This window comes from Hippichthys cyanospilos, chromosome 4, assembly GCF_059441005.1.
Source record: "Hippichthys cyanospilos isolate Australia breed blue-spotted pipefish chromosome 4, RoL_Hcya_1.0, whole genome shotgun sequence".
In the NCBI taxonomy this organism is placed as follows: Eukaryota; Metazoa; Chordata; class Actinopteri; order Syngnathiformes; family Syngnathidae; genus Hippichthys; species Hippichthys cyanospilos.
The window spans coordinates 13,998,284-14,018,549 of record NC_142372.1 but is presented as its reverse complement, the minus strand read 5'-3'; the positions used below and the strand labels follow the sequence as shown (position 1 = coordinate 14,018,549).

The 20,266-nt window shown below is 39.2% G+C and overlaps 4 protein-coding genes across 4 annotated transcripts; 3 read left to right on the top strand and 1 right to left on the bottom strand.

Moving 5' to 3' along the window:
• Positions 1 to 331: 331 nt before the first annotated feature.
• Positions 332 to 2,349, top strand: psmb1 (proteasome 20S subunit beta 1). Its single transcript, XM_088413219.1, has 6 exons — positions 332 to 514; positions 746 to 853; positions 945 to 1,026; positions 1,105 to 1,234; positions 1,363 to 1,469; positions 1,801 to 2,349. The coding sequence occupies exons 1-6, from the start codon at positions 405 to 407 to the stop codon at positions 1,984 to 1,986; spliced, it is 723 nt and encodes a 240-aa protein (XP_088269345.1). The 5' UTR covers positions 332 to 404; the 3' UTR covers positions 1,987 to 2,349.
• Positions 2,350 to 2,648: 299 nt separating this feature from the next.
• On the bottom strand, positions 2,649 to 5,001 carry LOC148424690 (THAP domain-containing protein 2-like). Its single transcript, XM_088413220.1, is given in 5 exon segments — positions 2,649 to 3,213; positions 3,215 to 3,369; positions 3,473 to 3,595; positions 4,048 to 4,246; positions 4,760 to 5,001. Coding segments are annotated over 5 exon segments (576 nt in total). The 5' UTR covers positions 4,840 to 5,001; the 3' UTR covers positions 2,649 to 3,194.
• On the top strand, positions 4,951 to 9,043 carry mpc1 (mitochondrial pyruvate carrier 1). Its single transcript, XM_088413221.1, has 4 exons — positions 4,951 to 5,223; positions 6,589 to 6,685; positions 8,076 to 8,208; positions 8,379 to 9,043. Exons 1-4 carry the CDS (start codon positions 5,149 to 5,151, stop codon positions 8,398 to 8,400), a joined length of 327 nt encoding a protein of 108 aa, XP_088269347.1. The 5' UTR covers positions 4,951 to 5,148; the 3' UTR covers positions 8,401 to 9,043.
• Positions 9,044 to 9,626: 583 nt separating this feature from the next.
• On the top strand, positions 9,627 to 18,659 carry kifbp (kinesin family binding protein). The gene is made up of 13 exons (XM_088413863.1): positions 9,627 to 10,106; positions 10,540 to 10,638; positions 10,709 to 10,788; positions 10,857 to 10,915; positions 11,079 to 11,203; positions 11,365 to 11,458; positions 12,585 to 12,697; positions 12,800 to 12,949; positions 14,900 to 14,974; positions 16,235 to 16,397; positions 16,482 to 16,656; positions 17,201 to 17,386; positions 17,685 to 18,659. Exons 1-13 carry the CDS (start codon positions 9,651 to 9,653, stop codon positions 17,821 to 17,823), a joined length of 1,914 nt encoding a protein of 637 aa, XP_088269989.1. The 5' UTR covers positions 9,627 to 9,650; the 3' UTR covers positions 17,824 to 18,659.
• The last annotated feature ends 1,607 nt before the right edge of the window (positions 18,660 to 20,266 follow it).

Genomic DNA, 20,266 nt, shown 5'->3' with positions numbered 1-20,266 from the left:
TAAAATATTCAAGTAGTCAGGGCTCAGGTCAGAGTCTTGAACTTCACATACATGTTTTTAGAATAGGGTGGGGATAGCAGGAGAAAACCTAGGAAAGCACCGGGAACCTGAGGTTGACACACAAACCAGTTGCCCAACCAAACTGTCCTGTTAATGCAGTCTAATGTTTAAAAAATATGTTTTTGTTGTTTTCATTTTTTAACATCTCAAAACGTTCAGTTTCACAAAACAACGGTAAAAAAAAGCTTATAAACTGAAAAAGGCGTGTCGTGTCATAATGCAGCCAGAGAGGGCGCCCGCGTACCTCAACAAAGGTAAACTCATCCCACAAGGAAGAAGCTTCCATATTGCAGTGATACAGCGACTTTAGTAGTTTGCCAATCAAAGGGTTGTTTTGCGTGTTTATGCTAAAAATGTTCTCGGTTCAAGATTTTAGCGACCCGGACAAGATGAAGGACTATCATTACACGGGTCCAGTGGAGAACCGTTTCTCACCCTATACGTTCAACGGCGGGTAAGTTTACTTTTCACCCACTCGCTTGTTAGCTTGCTAGCTTACGTTTTACATCGCCAATAAATGGCCAGCTAACCTTTTCTCCTGACGTATAAAGATTATTGCGATACACGCTTGAGATAACTTTTGTTGTTGTTGTGTACAGCAGTGGCAGATTGCGAATTTGATATGGCCAACCCTTGCACAATTATTGTTTCACTTTTGTATAACCTGTGATGCTTACTTTTACAGGACTGTACTAGCGCTGGCTGGGAAAGACTTTGCCGTCGTAGCTTCAGACACAAGGCTGAGTGAGGGCTATTCAATCCACAGCAGAGAATCTCCAAAATGCTATAAATTGTAAGTCTGTAGCTAAATATCACTATATCTTTTTGAAACAATCTTGAACACGCCATTGAATGCACGTTATTGATACTCTCGTCGCTTCTAGGACAGACACAACTGTAATTGGCTGCAGTGGTTTCCATGGTGACTGCCTGACCTTGACGAAAATCATTGAAGCCAGACTCGAGGTGGGCTATTTGAACGGGGGTCTTGGGCTTTGACTTATATCCTTTTTATAAAAGTAATCTACCTTTCTTACCTTTCAGATGTACAAACATTTAAACAATAAGACGATGACATGCGGAGCCATTGCTGCCATGTTGTCCACCATCTTGTACGGCAGAAGGTTCTTCCCCTACTACGTTTACAATATCATCGGAGGTCTTGATGCTGAGGGTACGTGGGGGGCTAACACTTAGGATTTGGAAATATAACTGATTCACGCTTCCTCATATGACAAGTGAACAATTTTTTTAAACATGTTCTTGATACACTGATGCTGACAATTGTAATGTGTAACTTAGGCAAGGGCGCCGTCTACAGCTTTGACCCAGTAGGATCTTACCAGAGGGATACCTACATGGCTGGGGGGTCAGCTAGTGCCATGCTGCAACCACTACTAGACAACCAGGTGAACCCCATGATCTTACTGTCAAACAGGACTAAAATAATTCATTAGACCACTCAAATTTGATTATGAAAAAAGTTTCCCCTTTTTAAATTTAGCTAGCTAACAGCCGACCACTAAACTGAACCAATAACCAAGTCTACACTCTGATTCACTGACTCCCATGTCACTCACCTGGCTGGGTTACACTTTTTAAAGCCACAATGCCAGCCCCTCATACGTTATTTTGTTGTTGGGATAATCGATAGAATAATCAATTCTAAAAAAAAAAATCATTCTTCGTCTCAAGTGTAGCTATTTCTACGTTGTACTGACCCATTTGCATTGTCCCTAGATCGGTTTCAAGAACATGGAAGGTGCAACACACCTTCCACTGAGCCTCGAGAAGTCAGTTCAACTGGTCAAAGATGTTTTCGTCTCGGCCGCGGAAAGAGATGTTTACACAGGGGATGCTCTTCAGATCTGCGTCATCACCAAGGAGGGAATCGTAGAAGAGAACATCACACTGCGGAAGGACTGAAGAAGACATTTGTTGTTCCTTTATCATCTTTTTTCCACTCGCGCTTTTTCACATTCATTCTTCTGGTTTGGTAGGTTGACGGCAGATTGTATCAAATGGGAGTATTGATCACAACATCAAGGAAACTTGTTTTTCTTAATCGGTAAACCCATATTCCTTTTTGATACCTGTAATTATATATTCTTTTTTTTTTTTGAGTCAATTTGTCTCAGGTTTTCCTGTTAGCAGGACCAGGATCCTTGATTTACACTCCTGTAATTACAAATCATAAATTTAAATCTGCCCTGAAAAGTTCCCATTATCAAAAACGACATTGTTTTTTTTACATTCTTAATTAATAAATGTGAAGAATTGGGAAATGTTTTTTCTTTGCCTGTTTTCTGTATTAGTCTTAACATTTAAACAAAAAAAAGCACATTCCAAGCGTTCACCTGAATTGATCAAGTCTAGCTATTAAAATTGCATGTTAAGAATCGCACATTTTAAGATGATTTTACTTTCACTAAATTTTGTGCGTTTAAAAAAACATTTATTTTTAGCAATCTCACCGTTTAATCTGCTTTTCTTGTACCTCATGCTTGGAAATTAAGGGAAGGACATATGACAATGTGGTGCAACCTTATTTTAAAGAACACAGACACAATCAAGTCATCAAGACTTACTATCTTTACCAATGTTTCCCAACCTTTATTGAACCAAGGCACATTTTATATTTTGGAAATATCTTACAGCACATACAAAGCAATATCAAAAATATAAAGTACTGTACATTGAAAAAAATTCAATTTCATTTTACCCAGTTTATTTCAGTGCAAAAACATGTACTGTACTTGTTCCATTGGTCACTACATCACTGGCATATATAGATGCATTAAACCAAACCAAACAATGTAAACTGGATCATTTTCCATGGCACACCTGACGCTCTATCATGGGCCACAGCACAGTAATACACAGTGGTTTGTAATCACTGTTCTAAACCAAACTTGGTTTCAGTGATGTGCTCCCTGAGTGAAAACACATCCTTTGTGCCACCGATTTCTTGGACAAAACGTGTGACTGCACACTCTTGTGATCTTCGCTCAGGACAATGGCAGCACCTCTCATCACGTGAACCATGCCATTTGAGGAACTCATCAACGCACCATTATTTTTTTTTCAGGGTCAGTTGATGGTAGTTCTTGCTGAAGCAGACTTTTTTTAAAGCTTCAGATACAAGGCTCACACTGATTTCTGCAGGACAGCCATGAGAGTGGCCCTTGCCCTTCGTTCTCGCACCAGCGCATTTCTCTTCTGCTTTTCTAGGCTCCACAATCTGGCTGCAGCCGCACTGAACTTGGCCTTTAGGGCAGTGGGAGAATTGGGCAATGCATAGTTGTGGTCCTGGTTTAAAAAAAAGTGTATAAGTGGTTGGTCACATATCTAATGTCTTTTATAAATCATTACTCTCCCACCTTTTTAAGACTAATCAAGTACAAATACTCACAAGGGAAATATTAAATCGGGGTTTCTTTTTGATTACTTTCTGAAGGATGGGTAAGGGCATTGGTAGGCTCTCCTTTGCCTTCATTGAAGTTTTTGTGGTTCTCATGTTCTTTTTTTCGTCAGGCTATTGGAAAAACAAAACAAAACATAGATTTAGATAGACCAAATATCCATTGTGTGAATGCTTGCTACATGGTAACTAACGATGCTATTGATTAGTTCATTAAGTATGATATTGAGAATGATTTTTTTTTCAAATTTAATTGACATTTGTGTTAATAATCTGTGGATGGATTGATTACTGACGCATATTTAATTGTTTTGCATGTAAAGGCTAAAATTGTAGTGTTTTATTGAGGTACTAAATCACACTCATTGTGAGCATTGAAAAAAAATCCCCACAAGTAATCTGAATTGTATCGAGTTCAAGTTGTCTGGTATAGCTCATCACTAGGTGAAAAGGAAGTGTACATTGGGTCACAATGGGCATCTTCAAAAATAGAAAAAAAAGTGGAAATATTCACTAAAATAATGACACCCAATAAAAACGGAGTAGCTGCATCTATGACAACCTACCAGTATTTGTCGGGGACGATCCGGAAAGTTAAACAATGATGGTATAACACCTTGTCGAATCCGGCATATCTGCCCAGTCCTGTCAAAGTCATAACTTTTAAAATGTTGACTGCAGAGCACAGATTCATCACTGGCTGTAAAATTCTTCCTCCTCAGAGCTTTTTCCCACTCTTTCCTCATCTCATCACCTCTGGGAAACCTAAATGGCGTAAAGAGAGTAGACAGAGAAATAAAGTCATATTTGCCAAGGTATATGGCAAATGCCAAGTTCCAACATGAAACACAGTTAAGGTAACCCATACAAAACTTGGGTTAATTCACTCCATAAACAAATAGATGTATTACTGAAAGATTATTCATAGTGCTCAGACATGAGGAAATGCGTTTTGAAAACGGTTGGCAGTGAATGAGTTAATTGTGCGCCATTTTGGCAGTCACGCCACGAAGTCGCGTTCCTGTTTTGCCAAGCTGACGTCGGTCAGCAACTACAGAACTTAAGTCGGCCTAAGCACCACAACAATCGAGCATTACATGACACGTCGCTGTTGTGCTATGAGGGCTAATTTCAAAATAAAGGCGAACAAACAAATAAACGGATATCAACGCGTTATGTTGAGAACAATTATATAAATCGATGCCATTATCAAGCAAACAATTACTGAAGCTCTAGGGCTGGAAGTTCTCAATAAGATAATGAACCAAATGTTCTTACTTATGAAACGTTATTCCCTGTTCCCTTGATTCAGCAGTGCGGCGTTGTGTGCAACCGATTGCAGCACAATGTGCAGGCATATTTGTTTAATTCAGTTTCAGTGCCCTCTCCAAACGAAAAACGCCCTGTACCTTTGCCCCTACTAGCTTAGCTTCGCCGTAAGCACGAAGCTGAAAGGAAAAATGGCGCGTCGTGTCGGCCTTGCTGGTATATTGTGGAATGCTGCCGTCAAGCGTTTTTTTTTGCGACAGTACGGTAAAAGATTTGTCGTATTTGTAGTGGTTTAGAAATTTGACCGGGTGTCCTCTAGTCTTCACCCTCCCTGTCGCTCATTGCCCTTCAACGCACATTTTACTGTCTTTCGGTCATCATAGACCAAGCGTTAAATCATGGCTGGAACGCTTGCACGCAAAGCTATAGACCACCTGAAGAGCAAAGACTTCAGAGACTATTTGATGAGGTATGTACAAAAGCTGCTCGGAGCAGTTATGCTAATGTAGCCACTTTGTTATTTATATGTATGCTGCACACAAGTGACACACGGCCTGATACAATTAACTGACACTTGTGTTTAATCAGTAAACGTATGCTTGCCAACTGCTTGCATTTTCCATTTCACTTTGAAGGACGAATTTTGGAATTATAACTACGTGGGGTCGCCTTGTTTACCCTGACTCAAATGGTAGGACAGCACAATCTAGAACATCTAGTATCTCAGTAAAGTATTTACTTAAACGGCCCGTCCCACATTGTAATTCAATCTTAATTGATTGCTCGAAGTCAGCTGAGATAGGCGCCCCAGCAAGCCTGCGACCCCTGTGGGGGATAAGGGACTCTAGAAAATTGATGGATGGATGATTGTTTACATATTGCCTATACATGTATTCTGCTCGTTGATGATACTGCATGTGCGTCACTTTTTAATTGCAAATCAAAATAAAGCGGCTGAACAACAGAGATGGGCTAATGTAATTATAAATGACGCGTCATTATAACAGATTAAATCATACACATTTAGATAAAAACATTATTTGTTTTTGCGGGGCTTCTTTGACTACTCTTTTGAGCAGATATCACTAATTAAACTTAAACGTCAATGCACCAATGATATTGTAGTTGCAGTTTTGTGTTCTTGTCTGCAGTGGGGCTCAAACTGTTGCCCCCAGTTCCAAAGTCCATGTGTTAACATATGTAGATGAATGTTTGGTGTTTCTTAGTTTGCCTTTATTCAAATACAGACTGCAGTTTTAAGTTAAAATGTTTACTTTAAGCTCTTGTAAATGTAGAAAACATTGGAAGTAGAGACAGAGCTGTTTAAAAGCCATAATTCGAACTGTTTCAAATTTAAATATGATTTAAATGTACAACCTGAAGTGTGGATTATTTGAAATTAGATAACCTTGACAGGGGGATTGGCATAATTTCAGCAGAAATAGTGTTTACAAGAAACTAAATGGAAAAAAAGGAATTGTAAGCAAGCACACAGTTGCAACATGAAACATATAACATGAAAAACAATTTATTTAATGACATTTGTCTGTTTGTCCCTCTGTTTCCATGCGGCCCTGAATATTGAAAAACATTCACCAGCACAGTAAGTCTTTGTTTTTTTAAATCAGATTGTCTGTAAAATGATTATTTTTAAGAATCTGTTTCATATGAAAGCTTATTGGGGTTAAGTTTGCAGTATAAATTAATTTTGAAAATTAGTTTTACATATTTTAACAGCAGTTCTGAACTTGCTTATTGTTGAAGTGACTCTTATTTAGTTCTGCTTTTTAATTTTTTGAGTGTGTGTTTTTTTTTAATTCTCTTGTATGTGCTTACAGCATTTTTGGGGTCCAGTAGCAAACTGGGGTCTCCCAATCGCCGCCTTCAGTGACATGAAGAAGAGCCCCGAGATCATCAGTGGCAGGATGACCTTCGGTGAGACTCAATATACCTCTATGCTGCATGACATACTTTGTTTAGTTTACAGTGGAGTCCCGAGGTAGAACTAATTTTATGAACTGTACGAGCAAAGTTTTGATATCTTTTATTATTACAGCATATAATGTCAGGCCAGTACTAGAATACCTTGAAAAGCAATAAAAGTTTTCTTTCAAAGATGATGTTTAGTGATAGACGGACAGACAGAGAGAAATGACTGCTTGGGGTTAAGAGTAAATGTACGGTAGTGCATTTTGCGGTGTAATGTATGATTACGATGTTTGTGCACAAAGCCAGGGCCATTCAGATTTAGATGTTCTACTAACCAGGGGGTATTTCATTTATGGTGGTCCCAACATACAAGGAGGTTGCTAACTTGCACAGCAACCTAAAACATACTGCCTCCACATAAGAAGGATGCTCAGCTAATGCTATTGCATTTACAAATTCTGTTTTTCCATTTTGTTATTTCATATTCGTAGTCTACAAGTGTTTTTCATGAAAATATTTACTGTAGTTATGACCTTAGTACTACATTAGTGAGTTCCAATTTGTGAATAGAGAGAGGGCTGGGTAGTTAAATTATTTCCTTTAATAATCTGAGTTTATAGCTCAGGATAAGCAGAGTTGAAAATAAATGGATGTATTAACTTTTTTTTTTGTAATTCCTATATTCCTAAGCACATCCTCACCTACTTTCATTGTTTGTACTGACAATATTGCTGCAGTAAAGAGCTAGTTTGCATTTTCACAGTCAGCGTTACCCACGTAGCAGCTTTTCTGAACACTCTCGTCGTGACCCTTGTTCAAAAAAGCAACTTAAACAAATTCAAATTTGTGTTAAGAAACCGACAACATAAGATGAATCATTTTTGCATTTTTGACAAAGGAGACCAATGGAATAGAATGGAGTTACCTGTGCATAACATTAAGTTGCTTTGCAATTTGAAGGTTAATTCATGACTGTGTTTACTTCAAGAAATGTTCATTTTAACTATCGTTTTAAAAAGTTCGATTTACCTTGTATTTCCGTGGAACTTGTTGCAAGTTCATGCTGGGGGAAAACAATTGAAAGCTTCTTTGATAATCAAAAGAAAAGCCCAAAGGCCAATACTTGTTTTTAACAATTTCTTTGTCATTTGCTTTTTGTATAAGCGAAGGAAAAAAAAAAAGTAAGGCTTTCTCCTGGGGGGAAAAAAAACGAGATATTATTAGGCCTTACTGGCCAATCAGAAGTGGAAATTCATGTTGCATTCTTTATAAACAGTGAACCCCTGCCAGTGTTCTAGAACTGTGTGAGGTTGTTTAATTAACCTTGAGGGTTCTAAATAACTAGTGAGGTTGCAGTTAACCTTTTTTGTGCTTGTCTGCTTCCTCCTCTTCTCAGCTCTGTGTTGTTACTCGCTGCTCTTCATGCGTTTCGCCTACAAGGTGCAACCCCGCAACTGGCTATTATTTGCTTGCCACATGACCAATGAGTCTGCACAGCTGATTCAGGGTGGTCGCCTCATCAAATACAAGTAAGCCTGTTTTGTTTTTAAGCAGTCTTTTTGAGCTAACCAATATGTTTGCAAAAACCTTTGTGATTGTTCTAGAAAAATCCCACTGCTGCTTTTTACTGCTCTACTCTAAACTGATCCTTGTTACATATATCAAGAAATGATTTCCCTCTGTTTCCGAATGGTTTCAGTTTGGAGAAGAAGACATCTTAGTGCCAAAGCAAAGCATTCCCTGTTTGGCCACACCAGTGAAGAGCCACACGAACGAACATGGCACTTACTGAATCACAGAAGCTGTAGCTGTGTGTTTCCTGCCCCTTTCTTTAAACAGTCAATGATCACCCACATCAAGTTACTGTTTAGCTACATTTGACAATACAAAACAGATTAATTTCTTCATGGATTTGATGCTTAAATTTATATTTCCATTGTTGACCGTCAGTGAATGTATAATTAATCCACTTTGCACTCTAATTCGGACGGTTGCAATATAACTTAGTTTTTAACTTAACACATTATAAGCATATTAGACCATTTTATTGCCATTCGACCATCTTATTGACGACGCTGTGGACAGTTAATTGAAGTTTGAAATTAGGTGACTTTAGGATTACTTTTGATGGAGTGAAGACATAAAGCGATCAAGACTGTTACTCATGAAATGAAAAGCAAATTTACATTTGAATGTGGCTAATGGGTGAAGCTGTCTGAATGTGAACATTCGGTGAGCAAATTTCCAGATTTTAGTCCCGCGCCTGTTCCTGCTGACCAAACACATGTTACACAGTACTTTGTGTGTCATTCTAGGTTATTGTATAACCTAGAAATTATAAAATAAAATATCTCTCACAACTGATCTGATTGAGTTTGTAAAAATGAAGAGGCTAAAACCAACTTGTAAATACTTTACAGAGATTTATTTGCATTGTAATAGATTTCTACATTGTTGTTCATGTATTTAAAGGAATAGTAAACGTATATAGCCATTCTCGGCAGTAAGAAGTTAATCTGTCATTTAATTAACATTAAAACTTCTTTTTTTTGCTACCTGCTGTCGACTGAAAATGTTACCTCGTGTGCTCAAAGTGCCTGAGCCCTCCCTACGTGATTGTCATTGTAAGTCGTTTGACAAAATAATTGGTTTTGAATATTTCTACAGAAAAAATAATGTAGTCATCCAATTAAATATAGGTAGAATTTTAACATTTTACTGCAGAAAATGGCAAAATAATTTTAGCGCCCCTTTAATCGCCTTTACCTCCTGAATTAATTGGACATTGAGTTGATAAAATTAATGCATGTGCGTGTTAAATGAGTATTTTTCCCATTAATAAAAAGGTGTGTCGTGTGAAAAAAGGAGTGACGTGTAGGTTGTAAATAGTATAGAGGTTCGTTCTTGTTCCCACCAGTAGGTGTCAGTACTGTAAATTTGAGTCGGGACACATCAAAACAAGAAAAGAAACATGGCGTCCCTCAGCAACGACGAGTGGACAGCAATCTGCGATAAATTTACAAACGCCCAAAACTTCACTGAAGTCAAATCCCGTAAAGACCCAGAAAATGACCCTTATCGCTCCAAGTACAAAGCCAGAGACCTCCTCCGGGAGATCCATTGCTCGCTGAAGAGTTTCGAGGCCGGTGACGGGGAGGAAGACGGCGGTACCCAGGGCGGTGACGAACGGCCGACCGAGCAGCCGGTGGACGGCCAGCTCGAGGAAATGTTCGAGCGAGGCCTCGGCGGCGACTCGCCCGCCGGAAAAAGGACCGCGAGGCTCGCGGCGGTAGAATATTACCTGGGCGTCAACCATGTGGACACGGAGGAGCTGTCGGCCGGACAAGAGCATCTAATGAGCTGCATGAAACTGCTGGAGAGATGCAGAGTGTCTAGCGAAAATGTATCGTTATTCATCCACGTCCGGGTAAATGGCTCGCCTGGGAACATGTCAACTTATATGGCGTTTCTGCTAACCCTCATTCACAATTTACATCCGGTTATTTGTCCTATGAAATTTCTCTTACTGCTTTAGAATACATGTGTTGTGGGTGCTTTGTTTCTTGCCCAATCAGAGGTCAGCCTCAAGCGCTGCCATGTCAATGTAATCTCCACCGGGCCTTCAAAATCACAAGTGCTGGTTAGTGTAACTAAACTAGGCCCACGTTGTCATTGTCAAACACTACACTGTGAAATATATCACACGGGTTAAGTAGTTGATGTTGTGATAATGTCATTCCAACGATACAGATTAGGGTTTCTGCTATTTTGAATTGCGATTACATTTGGTGAAGAAAAAAAAGAGTGATGAGCCCTCATTTCTGATCCTTTATGTTGTTATGTTCCTTGTTTGATGTCAGAACCAGCTGGGTATCCTCTGGGCAGGTCGGGGGGAAACTGAGATGGCACAAGGATACCTGGAAACGGCCGAGGCCATCTATATGCGTTATATGAAGGAGGTAAGGTATTTTGTGGTTCTGCCATGATCGCAGTTAAAAAAATACATATATATTTATTATATATTTGCAGGATGGAAGTCCTCCTACTGATCTGGTGGAGTATTTTACTACAAATGAGAAACTGCTGACACATCAGGAAAAGAACAAAAAGTATCTATCACGACTATTAGCCTCTTCATTCTTGCCTCCAGTTTTATAGCAGTCTCTTCTTTTACCAGGTTTGAGCTGGCCTACACACACACTATGTATTACCTTGCTCAAGTCTATCAAAACATTGGTGAGTCTAATTCTCACTACACCTAAATATTTGAGGAACCCAATTATCTTGACATACAATACGTTGCCGCTTGTTTCTCAAACCAGCAATATTCGCATGCATCTATGCGCCTAATACTGTAATAGGATTTTGTTTTGAAAAAGTAACGCAAATGTCCTCCCAGGTCAAACAGAGCGAGCTGCCACCTACTGCCACAGCACCTTGCAGAGACAACTGCAGTTAGGTCAGTTCAATCCAATAGAGTGGGCTCTCAATGCCGCTACGCTGTCGCAGTATTACATCACAAAGGTGAGGCTCGGCTGGATGTATGTAAGTTGGTTGTTTTGAGAGTTATAAGCTCATATTTGCTCGATTGGTTTGTGTCAAGTGTGTTATGTGACCTGCCACGCACACATAGTGTGTTGGCTTGTCAGTGCGAGTCACAAGGTTTGTGTGCGGTATATCCTCAGGGGCGATACATGGAGGGTAGACACTGCCTCTCAGCAGCGACTGCCATATCTGGTTTAGCAGGAGAAATTCCCTCTGAGGCTGCTGCGCAAGAGAGTGAGTGTGTTGTTTCCAAAATGTTCTCATCTCTTCCAAAGGTCGGAGCGTATTAGCAGAACACAAGCTGTTTTGTCCTCAGTCGCTGATAGTAGAAAGCGGTCAAGAAAGGCAGAATCTGTTTTTTTTAAACACAGCAAGTAATCACAACCTTTTAGATCAGTTGCAAAATTCTTCCACAAATCAACACCTTTCACTGTAACACACCTTTAATATCTGTTCCCGTTTTGAATTAGCCAAAATGAATAGCAACTCTCTCTAATTTCAAACAACTTCAGGGTATTGTGGCAGAGCATTTTTGTACATTGTGCTATGTGCAACCAAGTCATAAAATTGCTTAGCATTTCATTTGATAAACACTGAATTTTCTGTCTTTATATATTTTGATCTATTAATAATTCTGATTGCTCTTTCTTTGTGGTTTAAAAGCACAGAGTAGACAGAATAGTGTCATGACAAGCAGAATGTATAATTTCAATATAGTTATTACTATTTATTGTCGTTTATTACACTGACCGACACTTACATTTTGTTTTACATGCTACATGTTACATTGTAACATGTAGAATAGAATAGTTGTTTATTGTCATTGTAACATTTACAATGACAATAAACAACTATTCTATTCTACTCTAACACAATGTATAATTTTGTAATTTTTTGCAATATGCAATCAATTAAAAAATTGTGATAAACTGTTCCGTTCAACAGAAATGTTGCTGATTCTCTATCTCTTCTGAATCCTATTAGTTGACTGAGGTCGTCTTCACATTTTTTTCATTGACTCTTTCAATATCAGCCAGTCAAAAAAAAAGGGGGGGTGCTATGCCACCCAGTTTTGAGCATTCTGACTAACGAGGTTTTGGCCTCAACGGCACTCAGTGTTAATGTTTTATTGGTTTATTGTAAATCATAAAATGAAATATTACCTATACATTTAACATTTTGAATTTTAATCAAATTCCTTATAAACCAATTGAATTAATGTCATTAATAACCTAGAAACATTTTTAATGTCATCTATGACATGACCCATTTGTCTATTTTAAAGCAAGTATTGTAACTAACTTGTCACATTAAAATACAAATAAATTGATTTAAAAAAAATCTCTTCCTTCTTTTCCAGGTGAAATAGAGAGCGAGCGTCGGGATCAGCTGCGGCAGAAGAGAGCCGAGATAGCAAGATGCTGGATCAAATACTGTCTCAGCCTGCTTGAGGATGCCAAGAAGGCGCTGGAGGTGCTGTCTTGTTAGTTCACAACTCCCGGAACACGCAAACTATAAATTGTGATCCTTTCTGCAGCATACTCATCTGTGTGTGTTTTGCTCCTGTGTGAGCAGGACAACACTGGGGAGTTGGACACTGACGTTCAGGAGGAGTTGAAGAGGAAGAGGATGCTTGAGGTGGAGGAAGAAGAAAAAGGCAGGAAGAGCGCCTTGTTGTTTGGCTCTGAGGACACTTTTGACTCTATCGCAAGCTTGGAGGAGAAGGTCGGCGTGCATATTGTTCTGTTGTTAAATTTACTTGTGTAAGAGGTCACTCCTTATAATATTGATAATACCACATTTTCTATCTAGTTCTGTTACATTTTTTTGATCTATATTGTATTTATACAAGCAGATAAATTCACTTTATTAAGCGACTGCAATTCGATTCAACAGGATAAAAATCTTGGAATATTGGCATTGAAAATAAGCAAAATCTCAAGTGCAGGAGGTTTTTGGTCAGGCGATGGAAAACAAATTCTGAAAGGCTTCGAGGAAATACTGGTCCACCATCATGCATCTCGAGAGGTGGAAGCAGTGCACCATTAACACTGTGTAGTGGAGGTGGGGCGCTGTTGACATCTATTCAGGACATTGTGAACATGTGGGGAGAATACTTTGAAGACCTACTCAGATTTTAGAAACTCCAAGGTGAGCTTTCCTATCTCTAGTTCTTAATTAAACCAGGTGGTCAAAACTGCTTGGTCGCAAGGCCCGTAGAGTGGATGAGATCCATCTGGAGTTCTTAAAGGTTCTGGATGTTGTAGGGCGGTCATGGTTGACAGGTCTCTACAACATCGCATTGACATTGGGGACAGTACCTCGGGACCGGCACACAAGAGTTTTGGTCCCCCTTTTTAAGAGGAGGGACCAGAGAATGGGTTCCAACTACAGATGGATCATGCTCTTCAGCCTCTCCGGTAAGGTCTATTCAGGGGTGCTGGACAGGAGGGTCAGCAGGAGGCTGCACCGCGGAATCAGGAGGAGCAGTGCCATTTTTGTCACGGCCCTGGATCAGTGGACCAGCTCTTCACTCTCTGCAAGATCCTCGAGGGTGCATGGGAGTTTTCCCAACCACTCTACATGTGTTTAGGGGACTTGGAGAAGGCATTTGATCGTGTTCCTCGGGAGTTAGTTCTGTGGGGGTGCGCCCGGAGCAAGGGGCACCCAACCCTCTGATGTGGACAGTTCGGTCCTTGTACCACCACTGCTGGAGTTTGGTCTGCATTGCCCGCAGACAGAAAGTCAAATCTGTTTCCAATGAGAGTTGGACTCTGCCAATGCTGCTATTTGTCACGGATTTTGATCATTCCCTTCATGGACAGAATTTCCAGGCTGAACCAAAACGTTGAGGCAGTCCGGTTTGCTTATCTCAGCGTTGCATCTCTGCTTTTGTAGAAGATGTGGTGCAGTTGGCCTCTGCGGGCCGATATCACCAACTCTTACTGGATTAGTTTGCAATAGAGTATGAAGCAGTTGGGTTGAAGATCAGCACCTCCAAATCTGAGACCATGGTCCTTAGTCTGAAAAGAGTTGAGTGCCCTGTCTGAGTCAAGGATGAAGTCCTACCCCAAGTGGAGGAGTTAAAGTATCTCGGGGGTGTCATTCACAAATGAGGGCAGGATAGAGTCGGAGATCGATTAATGCAGCGTTCGCTGTGATACGGACTCTTTGGTGGTGAAGAAGGAGCTAAGCCCGAAGGCGAAGCTGTTGATCTACCAGTCGATCTATGTTCCTACCTTCACCTATGGTCACAAACTGTTGATTGTGGAAAGTACGAGAAACGGCCGAATTTAGTTTTCTCCACAGGGTGTCCGTACTCTCGCTTAGAGCTAGGGTGAGAAGCTCATTTATCCAGGAGGGGCTCAGAGTCGAACTGCTGCTACTCCGTGTTGAGAAGTGGCTCAAGCATCTGGTTAGGTTGCCTCCTGTATGCCACCTTGGTGAGGTGTCTCGAGCATGCCCGCCCGGGAGGAGGTCCCAGGGATGAACCAGGATACACTGGAGAGACTGTAGCTCTTGGCTGCCCTGGGAAGAGGCTTGAGAAAGGAAAGTCTGGGCTTCCCTGCTGAAGCCTCTTACCCGTGACTGACCCCGAATGAGCGGTAGAAATGAATGGAAAGATAGATGGATGGGAATGAAAATAAATCATATTGTCTCATCTGTGATTTTCAGGTGAGCTTCTTGCTTCCATTGGACTTCAACGAGGCCAAAAATATATTTCTGGTTGGACAGAATTATGTCACGCAGGTACTGCAAGCACAACATACACTCACAACATTTGCGAAGTGTATTGTGCAGCCGTCTTTGATCGTTACAGTTTACGGTGACGCTCTGACTTGCAAGTGACCTAATTTTTTCAAGATACATGCTGTTGCTTGACCCATTTTTTGGTTTGAAAGGCGATCAAAGATGTCGATAATTTGATAGTATTGCCAAATAGTAGTGAGTTCAACTCGACAACAAGCACATCCAATTGTTAAGAAGTCTGATAGCACTTTTACAGATCTGCTAACCAATAGTATCAACGTTGCATTAGTAGTATTGAAACAATGGAGATATGACCACTTAATGTTTTAAATGTAGAGGTTTTTTTTTCAAACACTTGCTCAACCATTATGCTGTGTTTGACTTTTAACTAATCTGGCCACAACAGCCTTTTCTACAGTTTGAGCGACATAACTCTTGTGGAAATGTATTTTTGGGTCAGTATTAGGGCTCCACATTTAATCAAATTGTAATTGTGATCACAATATTGGCTGCTACGATTACTTCATCTTATCCTCTGTGTAATTAAAATTTAAAAAGGACTCTATGCATGTCAAATCAAGCACTTTGTCATGCTACCACCAGGGGGCAATGTTTCCCACATTTGCATGACAAAAGCTTTTGCTATTCTCACCCTAATATTTTATTTACCAATGTTAAATGGCATAGAGTTTCTCAGCTGATTCCTAATATATACAGTGCTAGCTGTCAATTGAGACCCAAAATTGAAATACATTTGGTTTGATATGACCGAAAATGACATTTTGACTGCTAATTGTTTAAAATTTGCATAAAAGTAAATGATGTGCTTGGTTCTGAATGGGCTTCATATTCATTGGTTTGCAATCAGCAAGTAAGTTAGCCGTGTTGCCTTGTGTGCCGAGTTTTTGCCATTTCTTGGGTGAATATCTTTAAATTATTATTTACTTTATTTATTTTAGTTTTTATTATTATTTGCAAGTATCAAGCCTTGTTTATATACTTGTTTAAAATACGGGCAATAAATAGACATGTTTGACCAAACTTGATGAATAATCGTGATTTGAATAATGCCCAAAATCATCGTGAATATTATTTTGGCCATAATCGTGCAGCCCTAGTCAGTATATAAATTGGTATTATGGAATTTGTACATTTGGTGACCTACAGTAGGACTTCAAACAGGATTTTCCAAACCACTGGAAAATCTTGTAAAATCTTGGTCAGTGATTTTTTTCCTCTATATTTTGGACCATCTCTCAGGCTAAAGAATACTTTCAAATGGATGGCTACGTGACGGATCACGTTGAGATCCTTCAGGATCACAGCGCTCTTTTCAAGGCTTTGGTCTTCTTCGAAGAAGATGCTGAGAGACGCTGCAAGATGCACAAACGACGTGTTGACATGTTGGAGACCATCTGCCTTGGTACTCTTGTTGCATTTGCTGTGCCTTTTTTTTTTGGTCCGTTTTTGCACCGACTTACATAAATGCACATTCCTGCTTCTATAGAACTGCACGCACAGTACTACCTCATGATCCGCCGACAGTTGATGTTTGAGCTGGCCGAGACCTACAATGAAATGATGGACCTGAAACTGACTCTAGCCAACAGACAAGCTGACACAGAATCTTTGGATAGCCACGCCATAAAGAAACTCAACAGCCTTTGCTCTGCATCTACCAAGTTAGTGTAAATTCAGTTTCAGCGGGTTTACTACAGTTTTTATAACGCCTGCCAAAGGCCATACTCTAAATGTATATGTTCAACAAGCAGTCAGTTCCCTACCCATATAGTCTTTTACATTTTGCTGTTAGTGCAAGAAAAATAAAATGCCTCAAAAAAAAAAAAAAAAAAAAAAAAAAAAACAACAAATCTACCAGTGGAGCCGCAGCGAGCATATTTTTGGGAATTGAGACTTCCCCTATTCAAGCCATTAATTATTGAAATAATTAGACAAATACCGGTTTTACATTATCAACTCTACAGTATAATGTGCATATGGGGTGCAGGTATTATTTTTCTTCACCTTGGGTCCTCATATTCAGTTTATAGCAGAGGTCACCAACCATTTTGAAACCAAGATCTATTTCTTGGGTTCTGAGTAATACAAAGATAACTTCAGATGAGTTTGAAATGGTTATTAAAATGTTTGAGATCATCTTGCGATATACTACTGATAGAGCAGAGATTTGCTGTACTCAGTGAATTTGAACTTTTCGCTCTCCAGGTACTACCAAATGTTCCTGGATTCTCTGCGCTCTCCAGAGGGGAAATTTCCTGAGCACTTGGAGGAGGAAGTGCTCAGACCGGCTCTGGTGGCCCGTTTCCGAGTGGCCCGAATGTATAGCCGTCTGATTTGCTCTCTTCCACTTACACAGCTGGACAACCTCAACAAGTCACTTGAAAACTACAAGTATGTCAATAGGAACTGCAGTCAAATCTTTGGCTTTGCAAAGATGAGTAGAAATTGTGTGTGTGTGTGTGTGTGTGGGGGGGGGGGCAATCATTTTATAAATACAGTATTTAAGAAAGACAATCTTAGTTTTTTAATAAATACAAAAACCAACGAAGCATTTTTATCTTTTGATCTTGGCTTCTTTATTAGCTCTACTGTGTGAGTAATACTTTTTCCAGTGAGTGATTAGTGGACAGTGTTAAGCACTCCAAAATCAGCTAATTATGATGAACTCCATACTGTGCTTTCCTTTTAGATACGTGGTTGAGTACTGCGAAGCCCACCCCGAAGCCGCCACTGCCGTGGAGGTGGAGCTGGAATTGAGTAAGGCCATGGTCGGCTTGCTTCCTCTCAAAATCAACCGCCTGAAAGCGAGGATGGCTGCTAATAACTGAATTCAGTACTACAGCTTTTGAATTTTTCACTCATCGTTTGTACCGTGTGCATGCTCTGTGCGCTTCGGTGAATGGTCACATAAAAATAATTACTTCCTTTAATGCAACCTTGCACATGTGTAAATTTAAAGGGGACTTTATTTGTTGTGACTTGCCATTTTGAAGCACTTTGTGGGGCTGGAATAGGCCTGACGCATTGCAGGATAATGCTGATGTCAAAATGAGGAAATTCCCCCATGGCAACCCTTGGAACTGCTTTTAATTAGGGAACTAAATACATCAGTCTTTTTAATGTGTATAAACTATTGAGTCACCTTTACAAAGCATAGTTGTGGAAAGACATGTTAACAGCTACATTCAATGTATATAATAGTAGTGAGGCCTCTTTATATTCAGAATAAACACAAATAAAGAAACAACCAATTCATTAGGCAAGTTTAGCAAATTAGGTCATTTAAAAAAAACAAAAATTGGTAGGTTTTGCCTATTAAATGCCAGTGTTTTCAAAGAAAATAAAAATGAAGACGAGACTGACATGTACAAAGCATTCAGATAAATGTTTGATTAATCTGCCATCAGATTTTTTTTCTGCCAAATGTAATCCCCATCTTTCAGGCCTTACAGATGATGATTGAATTTATGTGCTAATCTCTTCGGCTTTCTCTTCTTATTGATGAAACACTTGACGTGACAAACACTATACCCCTGTGTATTGTATTTATGTGATGCTTGAAGCAATGTAAAATAATTGGAGGCCTTCCTATGTTTTCTCTTTTCAGACTTCATGATGCTCTATTGTAGATAATGTATGCAATCATAATAAATGATATGTGCGATTATGTCTTATGTTATTGGATGTTATCAACCCATCCATTTTCTGTACCTCTTAACCTGTTCGGTTAAAATCCCTAAAGCATGATCACGGTATTTGTGTATCATACGGTTGACTAATACATTATAATCAATCATGTCATAAAATGGTGTTGAAAAATATTTATCTTGGTTTAATTTCTTTAAATAGCCCCCGAACTTGGGATTTGAACAGGGGGGTTTAGTTTTTGAAAATATATATTTGTAGTGATCTTGAACTCTTTAAAAACATTTCGGTCATTCCAAAACTGGAGGACATTTGGGCTTCAAAATTCTTGAAAAATAGAGCTTTACTCTTCTGAATTTGTCATTTGTATTCATCATTCAAATCCAGGCAAATGTCAGCTTTCTCTTCTGTAGCTATTTAGCTACTGCTGACCAAACCGATTAAACCTATTATGTAATAAAGTAGTAATAAAGACACTTTTAATTTAAAAAGATTGCTTGTTCTGATCATATGCATGAGGCACAGTGAGAATTTTAGTATTTCGTATTTGGATTCTGGAATGACCCACATAATATCGAATGCAAAGAATGAAATTATTTTTGTCACAGTTTCAATTGCCGTTTCACTTCTTCTGCTGTGTGCACCTTGTTAAACTAGGAGCAGTTTCATACAAGCTGATATACTATACTTGGAGATGGTCCTTGTTAATCCAAATTCAAATTATCAACCGATTAAAGCTTATGTGCCTGTAAGTACTTTTTTTTTTATGTTCCTGTATCATTTGTGTTCCCATATCATTGGCTTAAAATGTGATAATCCTATGACACCGATGCTACTGTATTTGCTAGCCTGTCAATGTTTTTTTTTTTTTTTTGCTTTGTTTATATGCCTTGAGCTTGTCGAGGGCAATCCTATGTAACATGTAATTCTCTGATTTATATTATTTTGACCATAAATGTAAACTAGAGGAGTGACAGCTTCAAGCCTTTTTTTAAAATATTGTTTTGAAGTTCACCACAGACAGAACTTTTTGCCCGCATGTCAAAGCCAAAAACACATCCTGGCTAACCATACAAAAACCTTTACGTTGGATTACTTGTATCTCAAGGTACTGTTATATATATTTCATTGGTTGTCAGCAGAAAATATTGCAACAGAGTTCGAAATATGAACAAGAACCATCAGACGGCAAGGCCTTTAACCGATTTCACGTTGCTTCCTCTTTAAGATGAAATTGATAAATTGTGGTTTTTGTAACGATGACATGTTGTAAAAACACCACATGCTGAATAGTTATCAGCCAAACAAATGTAACGGATATTTTAAAAGACTTCTGAGAAACGCCTCACTGTTAAAGGTGTCGTGTTGTGTTAAAATTGTTCGTTGTGAAAAAAAAGACTCAACCTCCCACATTAAATGACAAATGTGTGGGAGTAGAAACTTGGAAAAGTGACTAATTCAAATGTGTGGCAACTGCATATGTAAATTTAAACTTCTTAAGTATTGTGAAGGAGGATAGCAGCAGCTGATGCATGTGCTGTAAGACATGAATTGCTATACTTATACTATCATCTCACAAAGGTGTGACTTCCCGCTAATACTATCTGAGTGAAAAAAAAAAGTCAT

Coding starts and splice junctions, on each gene's coding strand:
- psmb1 (XM_088413219.1), top strand. CDS start 405: ATGCTAAAAATGTTCTCGGTTCAAGATTTTAGCGACCCGGACAAGATG. Junction 515..745: donor CCCTATACGTTCAACGGCGG/GTAAGTTTACTT, acceptor TTACTTTTACAG/GACTGTACTAGCGCTGGCTG. Junction 1,470..1,800: donor AACCACTACTAGACAACCAG/GTGAACCCCATG, acceptor CATTGTCCCTAG/ATCGGTTTCAAGAACATGGA.
- mpc1 (XM_088413221.1), top strand. CDS start 5,149: ATGGCTGGAACGCTTGCACGCAAAGCTATAGACCACCTGAAGAGCAAA. Junction 5,224..6,588: donor GAGACTATTTGATGAGGTAT/GTACAAAAGCTG, acceptor ATGTGCTTACAG/CATTTTTGGGGTCCAGTAGC. Junction 8,209..8,378: donor GGTCGCCTCATCAAATACAA/GTAAGCCTGTTT, acceptor GAATGGTTTCAG/TTTGGAGAAGAAGACATCTT.
- kifbp (XM_088413863.1), top strand. CDS start 9,651: ATGGCGTCCCTCAGCAACGACGAGTGGACAGCAATCTGCGATAAATTT. Junction 10,107..10,539: donor CGTTATTCATCCACGTCCGG/GTAAATGGCTCG, acceptor GTTTGATGTCAG/AACCAGCTGGGTATCCTCTG. Junction 11,204..11,364: donor CGCAGTATTACATCACAAAG/GTGAGGCTCGGC, acceptor GTATATCCTCAG/GGGCGATACATGGAGGGTAG.